Source organism: Cicer arietinum, chromosome 7, assembly GCF_000331145.2.
Source record: "Cicer arietinum cultivar CDC Frontier isolate Library 1 chromosome 7, Cicar.CDCFrontier_v2.0, whole genome shotgun sequence".
NCBI classification, from domain to species: Eukaryota; Viridiplantae; Streptophyta; class Magnoliopsida; order Fabales; family Fabaceae; genus Cicer; species Cicer arietinum.
In genome coordinates, this window is record NC_021166.2 from 22,452,356 (window position 1) to 22,461,365 (window position 9,010).

At 32.5% G+C, this 9,010-nt stretch overlaps 2 protein-coding genes across 4 annotated transcripts in view; one reads left to right on the plus strand and one right to left on the minus strand.

The window, feature by feature from the left end:
• The window catches only part of LOC101489789 (uncharacterized), a 3,694-nt gene extending 2,314 nt beyond the window's left edge, over nt 1–1,380 (plus strand). The window contains exons 6-8 of one of the 2 annotated variants that reach the window (XM_027336351.2): nt 470–671; nt 827–928; nt 1,006–1,238. In XM_027336351.2, coding sequence (XP_027192152.1) covers nt 470–671; nt 827–927 — 303 coding nt within the window. In that variant the 3' untranslated portion in view covers nt 928; nt 1,006–1,238. Of the gene's footprint in view, nt 1–469; nt 672–826; nt 929–1,005 lie in introns of both variants that reach the window. The other variant, XM_004509898.4, reaches the window with a different exon arrangement.
• A 3,117-nt stretch (nt 1,381–4,497) lies between these two features.
• Nucleotides 4,498–7,617, minus strand: LOC101490113 (pentatricopeptide repeat-containing protein At1g08070, chloroplastic). 2 transcript variants are annotated; one of them, XM_004509899.4, is made up of 2 exons: nt 7,493–7,617; nt 4,498–7,170 (listed from the first exon to the last, which is right to left on the minus strand). In XM_004509899.4, exon 2 carries the CDS (start codon nt 6,858–6,860, stop codon nt 5,049–5,051), a length of 1,812 nt encoding a protein of 603 aa, XP_004509956.1. In that variant the 5' UTR covers nt 6,861–7,170; nt 7,493–7,617; the 3' UTR covers nt 4,498–5,048. The 2 variants fall into 2 exon arrangements, with proteins under 2 accessions (XP_004509956.1, XP_012573934.1); XM_012718480.3 differs by lacking the exon at nt 7,493–7,617 and having other exon boundaries at nt 4,498–6,823; nt 6,924–7,378.
• Between the last annotated feature and the right edge of the window lie 1,393 nt (nt 7,618–9,010).

Consider the following 9,010-nt stretch of genomic DNA (forward strand, 5'->3'; position numbering starts at 1 on the left):
TCCCTATTTTATTGTTATCAAAGTGATTTATTTATGTTGTTGATTAGTAAATGACACATCTTAATAAGACCCAATTCAGACTTATGTGCTTATAGCATAAAAGCTTATCATATAAGTGTTCATGTTTAAACTATTTCTATGACAAGATAAAATAAAGTCAAACTGTTTTGATATAAACTATGTTACTATAAGCTGTTTTCTTAAGTCATCCTGAATTGCTTATGGAAATAAGTTGAAAACAACTTATGGGCATGTTCTAAGCTGTTTTCATAAGCTCTCCCAAACAGTCACACAAGTGCTTACGTCTGTAGATATGCTCAAATAATCCAATCCAAATAGGCCCTCAGTATATTCTTACGTGCTTGATTTGTTTGGTTTCATATTTGTCTTCGGTAAACTTTTTAAATGAAGATGAATCAAGTGTTCAACTTCTGTTGTTTCTCGAAAAGGTTCTCAATATTCTTTACAGCTTGCAGATTTGACCGGAGAGCTGATGCGTTTGGCAATTGGTAGGATATCAGATGGTGAACTTGAATTTGCCGAGAAGATATGTAGTTTTGCACGTGATATATACAGAGAGCTTACACTTGTAGTGCCACATATGGATGACAGTTATGATATGAAAACAAAGATGGATACCATGCTCCAAAGTGTCATGAAAATAGAGAATGGTAATAATTTCTGTTTTTATTTTGTCAAAAAATAAGAAATAAAGTTTCTGTTTGCAAAACTAATTTTTCTATCTAAAATTGATGCCTCAATATCTTACTCAAGGTATGAATAGTTAATGATTGGATAATCTTGACAATACATATTGTTTATGTAGCTTGCTTTAGTGTCCATGTGAGAGGATCAGAATATATTCCACTTTTGGGATCAAATGATCCAAGTTCCTTCTTAGTTGGAATTCCAGATATTGAACTATGAGGTATTTTATTATCCTTAATCTCATTTTATTCTATTTACTATTGACTCTATTTACTATTGTCCATTTTAAATGAAAAGAGATTTCATTATCTTGTACAGGTTATCCAATGTGAAATCTATGTAGATGAGTGAATAGTCTACTTGAAGGTTTAAGGGTTGATTTGATATCACTGCATTACCATGGATGGTGATATTTACATAGATTCTTAGCAAAGATGACATGTATGATTTGAAAACGTTGATCATTTCACTTAATGTTGCCAAGCATGTGCTAAATCTTCTTTGGGGTTAAATGAAACTTGTCTTAAAACTAGAATCATGCTATCATATGAATATTTTAGTTTTTGTTTTTTTAATCAGACATAATGTAGATGTAGGTGTGTCCATGTCTTGTTTTGATTACATGTAGACAATTTTAACTGGATAAAATGAATTAGCCATACCTTACATTTACTTTTACAGTGTTGTTTTGTGTAAACTGATCGAAGTAGAGGATTATTCTAGCATGGACCACTTTTATTGGTGGCTCATAAATTGTAACCATTGTTTGATCCTACATTTCACAATCATTATTCACCATGAACCTTATGGACAAAATTACGACCCTAGCCATCACAATAGTTTTTAAACTCGATTCGAACAGGATGGCCCGACACATAGCCGGTTCGGTTATGCAATTAGATCGTTTATGCTGTTGACCGGTTGAAAAGTCTGAATTGGTGAAACTCTGAGCAGAACTCAGACAGATATGTGTATCCATAGTATAGAACCATACAACTGAAAATTCGTAAATAATTAATCTTGAAAACTCGACATTTAATAACTAATCTCAACACAAAATAAAATCGACTGCAATAAGTCATCTACTAATTTAAGTCATCTACTAAATAAAATCGATGTAGTAGACATTTAAGTCATCTACTAATTTAATCGACTGCAATAATTCTTCCAAAGGATGTCATACTACTAATTTAATCGACTGTAAATTTTCTAAATTTTAATATGATAATATTAAATTTAAAAAAGAATTATATGTTTTAATTTAAAAATATTAAAATCTGAGGTTTTTATTGAGAAAAAATTGTTTTTGAGATTTTTAATGATAATTTTTTTGTTTTTATAGGGACATAAAACGTTTGTTTTAGTGACATTATCTTCGGACTGACTCTGATTTCTTAACTCTCGAAGTTTTCAACAACTCTAATGAGATATAAAATCTAAGAATAATGCAAACTATTCTAAAAATAAGTAATGTTCTAAGTTGCTGCACTAGTCAAAACAATTGACCACGTCATTTGTGTTCTTTCAAAAATATTGTTTAAAATATATAATACACAACTTTTTCTATGATAAAATTACAATTTTCATTAATCAATATAAAATCATCCAGTCAAAAATCAATTATATTTCCACATTTGTAATAATAATAATAAAATAAATAAATTACGATGATTTATTCGGCAGAAAAAAAAAATCAATCTTATTACTATAAATCTATCTTCTAAGTATATTACGTATAATATACTTCTTCTGCACAAGTACATATTGTATACTTAAATTTTACCAAAAATATACTAATACTTAAATCTTTGTAAAGAAAACTTCAATCTTATTACTAAAAATAAGAGCAAGGCAAGAAGTGATTGGCGCAATTTAGTGATAGACAAAGGAGGCAGATGCAAGTCAACATATATGAATGACATACTAGTATACTTGAATCTGTTTAATCGGTTTATTTTGGTCGGAAATCTCAAACCTAGCATATTTATGTACGCAAAAACAGAGAAGGTGATGTGGTTTGGAGAGCGTGAGATGCATGTCATTAGAAAAAGAGGATTTCTATTTAGTACGAGAGAAGTAAAAATAAAACACATTATTTTTTGTTTTTGATGGGATACACGAGAGAGAGAAAATGAAAAGTAATAATTTATACACTACATTTATTTTGTTAGTTCCATGTGTTGTACTATTCATCGTTTTCCTTGGAAAGAAAATGGTTCGATGTTTGGAATAGAAAATTTCGGGGAATAAAGAACCGTCAGTTACCAATTAAGTAATAATTAAGTTAACTATTTGTATTCTCTATATTATAGATTCTCATTGGAATTTTTTTTCTTTCTAAATATAAATTTTTTTAATTTACTAGTTGCATTTATTATTTTCTCTAAACATAATTCTAATTAATACTACTAATTTGTGGAATTTGTTTTGGAATATAAAAAATCAATATTAAAAAGACAATTTAACCATATTTCTATACAAAATAAATACATTAACTACACTATTTGATTTTTATTAGTAAGAGTGAAATACATAATTAATACACATAGGGAGTACTTATTACTATATATATGAACAAACTTTAAGGATCGATGCGCACCTCAACTAATAGTTCTATACCCCCTACACCATGATAAAATTAAGTGATGAAAACTCTCTTGTGCCAGAATACTTGCAAGAAGATATAAGCCAAGAATGCAAGGAGTGAATACGAACATTGCCATTAAAAAAATGATGGATTACAACACCTCCATCAATATCAAGGATTTTAGCAAACCACAAAGGATCTTCAAGCTGTTTTATCTTGTCTTTCAAGCCTGTGATACATATCTAATCCTAGCTACCACTCCAAAAGCAGGTACCATTTGGTTCAAAGCATTGACTTTTGCCTTACTCAAACGCAATAAATATCCAAATATTTATAACAACGACCACCCTTTGCTCACTACTAACCCTCATGCCCTTGTTCCCTATTTGGAACTTAACCTCTACATTAAGAAACATATTCTTCCTCAACTCAACTCAACTCAACTCAACTCATTTTCCTCTCCAAGGCTTTTCTCTACACTCATTGCCAAAATCTGTGAAAGAGTCAACTTGTAAGGTGGTGTATGTTTGTAAAGATCCTAAAGACACTTTTGTTTCATTTTAGCATTTCAAAAACAAGCTAAGACCACAAAGTAGTGGAAAACTATCACCCAAAAGCTAAGATCACTACTTTGTGAGTCCTATTTGACATGGTTTATTTGAGTTATGTGTCTTTTGTTTAGTTTCATAAATTTGTTATTAGCATTTTGTTAGTTTGTTTTACTTAAGGTATGTGTGAGAAGACTCTCTTTTGATGAGTTTATTCTACTGTTGCAATTCTTGAGATAGTTATGTTGTTTAATAAATTTGCTTTTTTAATAAAAAAACATGGCATTATATATGTGTGCTCCTAGTCTGTATCAAATTTAAATCAAAGAGGGAATGTGATAGAACTACTTTTGTATAAGCTATTCTCAAGAGCTTATTTGACAAAATATTTTTATAACAAGAACTTGAAAATAACTTATAAAAGCATGTTGTAAAGTTAAAACTTGGGACTGAAGATAAAATGCATAAAAATAGATTTGTATTAAATAGTTTCTACAACTAATATTAAATAGCTTACTTACATATAAAAATGACATTTCTCTTCCATACGCTGCTATGAAACACGAACGTTTAATCATAGAGCAGTTAGCTCAACATCTTAATGAGTACAAAATATTTTCTGAGCAGGATTAATTGATTGGGAACCGACATGCATTTCCAAAGACTCAAACTCTCAAGTCTAATATAAATTAAAATGAGCACAAGGAAGTATCCATTCTCAAACAGTTTTTCTGTTCAGGGATAATTTAGCAATAGAACATTTCACATATACCAGAACTGGTCTTTACAACAAAAATAGATTTTCAGAGTGGTTTAAGCACATAATTTTCACTATTTCAAAGGCCACAAAATAGATTATCAAAACTGTCCCAGAACTAAAAGAACTCTGATTATGGCCTATGTGATTATTTATGAACCTTTTGGATGGTGAGCCACTTTCATAAAAAAATAATTATTCACTCACTCATAATACCTCTCCCATACCAAGATTCTGTTGATCAGAGTGGAACCAGACTTTATCCCACAAGCCATGTCTCGGGTTTGAGCATTGTGAATGGAAAAAACATGATTGAGAGGAGAGATACCATTAAAGGCAGTCAGCCAAATTTTCCGGCAGAAATTAAGCATCGGCAAAACCGATGTATACTTCACAGTTACCAATAATTTTAATATATGAATAATAATAGTAATACCTCCTCTATCATTCAGACTCCTTGAGCAACATCCCTTATATTTGGAACATATCCATGTGCTCTCAACAAAATCGTCAATCCCTTCAATACCCTATATATACTTTCTGTCTCTGAATGTCTCTCATCTAAGGAATAAAATTCCACCACACTATCATTACACTCAATAACACTACATCCTGGCAATTTCCTAAACCCAGTATCTCTCATTGCAATCTTCAATCTGGCAACATCTTTGGATCTTCCCATATCCTTATATATGTTTGAAAGCATTACGAAATTTGCAGGGTTTTTCGGTTCAAGTTCAATCAGCCTCTGTAGGGCAAGTTCTGCTATCTCCACATTCTTGTATATCCTACATGCCCCAAGTAATGCAGCCCAGATAACCGCATCAGGTTCCATGGGCATCTTTCTTATAAAACTCACAGCTTGATCTAAAAGACCAGCTCTTCCTAACAAATCAACCATACACCCATAATGCTCAATTTGAGGCACAATTTTGTAATGATCAACCATTGATTTGAAATACAAAAAACCATCTTTGACCAAACCCATATGAGTACAAGCAGACAATATCCCAACGAAAGTAACCCCATCTGGTTCTTCTCCTTCACTCTTCATTCTGTCGAACAAACTCAACGCATCGGGCGCATGTCCATGTACGGCTAATCCATTAATGATCGTATTCCAACTAATTATATCCTTTCTATCCAAACCATTGAACACGACAACTGCATTTTCAATAACACCACATTTTGCGTACATATCGATTAAAGCATTACCAACGAACAAGTTTCCTTTATACCCAATACTCTCTGCATACACATGAACCCACTTACCCATATCAAGTGCTCCCAATCTTGAACATGCAGACAACACCGCCACAAGCGTGAAATCGTTAGGAACCACATGACCCTCAACCAACATTCGGTTAAAAGACTCCAAAGCATCAGAAAAAAGTTCATTCTTAACATAACCCCCAATTAGTCCGTTCCAAGAATATACATTTTTCTCAGGCATTTCATCAAACAACTTCTCAAACAAATCAACGTCTCCATTAGCAGCATAGCCATTCAACATAGCGTTCCACGACATTGTATCGCGATTTGGCATCTTATTGAAAAGCTCTCTCGCAGCAACCATATTCTTCAATTCAATGTAACCCGAAATTACAATGCTCCACATTACAACATCACGCTCAGGCGCTAGATCAAAAAGTCGTTTCCCAGAAGTCACGTCTCCGCACGAGATATAAGCGCTTATAATAGCAGTCCAAACAACAACGTTTCTCTCACGTATTTCACCAAACACTTTATAAGCATTTTCAACACAACCCTTCGTTGAATACATATCAATCAACGTAGTCGCAACAAATGAATTCGACTTAAAGCCGCGTTTGGCGGCACAACAATGAACTTCTTCACCTTCAATAAAAGCTTTCGTTTTCGTGCATGATTTTATAATCATCGGAAAAGTGAAGCAATTCGGCACCGCCGAAACGCGGTTTAGTTTACAAAACAAAATGACGGCGTCGCGGTGATGTTCGTTTTGGGAGTAACCTCGGAACATGGCGTTCCACGTGGCAGTGTTTGGTTCGGGAATTTTATCGAACAGTTTTCGTGCGTGTTGCATTCGTCTGAGCCGCGAACACGTTGTGATGAAACTTGGCGCGACGAAATCGTTGTGTTCGAGTCCATGGGTTACTATTTGGGCTTGGATCTGGTGGAGGTGTTCGCAGGATTTACATGAACGCAATAGAGAAATGAACTTATCTTCTATGATTCTCTGAACTGGATTTAACATAAATTTTGTTAAAGGCTCCACCATTGGGGAGCATTTGTGACCGTAGATTATATGTTGAAAATAGATCAATGGTGTTTATAGTATTACCTGGAACCTGAACAACAGGTAATTGGGCAGTAATTGTTCTTCTAACAAATATAGAGTAGGCCGCAGCATAACAAACCTCTTAACTGTTCACTCTTCACTGTCATATTGCCAATAACGCCGATCACTTCTTAGTTTCGGGTAGGGACCGGTCCAATCTGAACCAGTTTTGAAGTATCACATGTATTCTTCACTCATTTTTTGAAAGGCATGAACGAGAAAGCAAATTTTACTTTGAGTTCTGAAGCTCCTGTTGATTTAATTATACAAATCTAAGCTCCCATCGCATCATAGAAATATCTCCTTACCACTTGTTTCTTGAATGGTCTTTGATTTTTATCATGTTTGAAATTTTGAGTGAATTTTAATCATTATTTTAGAAAATTTGACTGGTTTTCGAATTGGAAAGTTGTGTAGAACTTGTATATTCACGTTGACTCAATAGTAATAGCATATTTTTATTTATGAGAAGGTAGTTGAAAAAGTTTTATACAGTAACTCTCATAATCTATCATGAAAAACTAACGTAATGTATCAATTACTAACATTTGTTTATAAAAGAAATAACATACCTTTGTTTGTCTTCTTTATATCATTTGGTGATTCGTATGTAGATGTATTCATAGTGCAAATCCACTTGGGAACGCCGTGACCCAAACTAATTTAAAGTGCCTTTTAATACAATTTGTTTGAGTTTGAGTCTTTTTTCGTTATATGAATTAAATGTTAAATAAACTCCCATACAATTAGGATATATTGGGTTTGAATATGGAACATGTGTCAGCATAAAAATATTGTCATTTATTAGTTAAATTAAACCTTATAAATTAGTTAAGTTTGAGTCTTATTTGAACCAATTTGTTTCTTTTTCTTTTTTACAAAATAATGATAATGATGTTCATTCATCCAAAGTAAGAGAATACATTGATTAAGACAATACAAATTCACTAAAAAAATAGAAAGATGAATTTGCGAAGAAACTCACAACATCAATTTAATATCATAAAATAAAAAAATATCTACAAATTTGATAAAATTACAAAATTAAAGTGATCATAATACATATCCTCCGGATCTGCATCGTTGACGATGCTAAAGTAAACCCTGAATCAAAGTTATTCTTTCAATATGAAAGAAATAAACATTGTAATAAGACGAAAAATCAAAGACACCGCTTAAGATGGTGAACAAAACATCGTCTTACTAAGGCGGCACAAAATAACATAGAAACACAAAAGGAAATATAGATCTGTGAGAAAATCACTTATTTGAATTAAAAAATAGAGAAAAATGACATACAAAGGATGATTTCAAATAAAAAAAGATTTTAAAACCGTGTGACAGAGAATGTAAAATAAACTACTATGAGCAGTTGAGTTGAACCAATTCATTTAAACATAATGATATTGAGTTTGAGTATTATATTTGATATTTTGAATATGCGGGTCCAAATGAAATATTTTTATCAAAATTTTACTCGGAGTTGTTGCAACGCCGATCCAAGATATCGCGTGATTTAAAGTGAATTTTAATATGAGATTTTTTTAGAGTCTATAATAATATCACTACACCAAAAATGACATTTTATAGCGCGTCTTTTAAAGCGCTTATTAAATACAAGCGCTTTTGTAGAATATTTTAAAAATAACGGAGGATACAACAACGCTTTTTTTGACAAGCGCTGTAGAAAAAGTGCTGTTGTAGGGTCATATAGGGTCACATAGCACTTGCACAAAATGCTTACAACCCTTTTACGACGCTTTTTGTAAAAGCGCTGTAAATTGAAGCGCTCTCCTATAGCTTTTACAACGCTTTTTGAGCGCTTTAAACACAAGCGCTGTAAAATGTAGCGCTTCCACCTTATGTTACATGGCTTTTAAAACGCTTTTTGTGAAAACGCTGTAGAAGTCTTGCGCTTTGACATAATTAAAGAACCTATTAGAGCGCTTATTAAACAAGCGCTGTAAAATCATTCACTTTAAATAAAAATCATTTACTTTAAATAAATAAAAACAAATTTATGAACCCTCATCTCCTCTACTATGGGAACCCTCCTCTCCTCTACGTACTATGCGACCATCTACTGCTTC

Excerpts from the sequence above, each read along its gene's own strand:
- LOC101490113 (XM_004509899.4), bottom strand. The coding sequence starts at position 6,860 with ATGGTGGAGCCTTTAACAAAATTTATGTTAAATCCAGTTCAGAGAATC.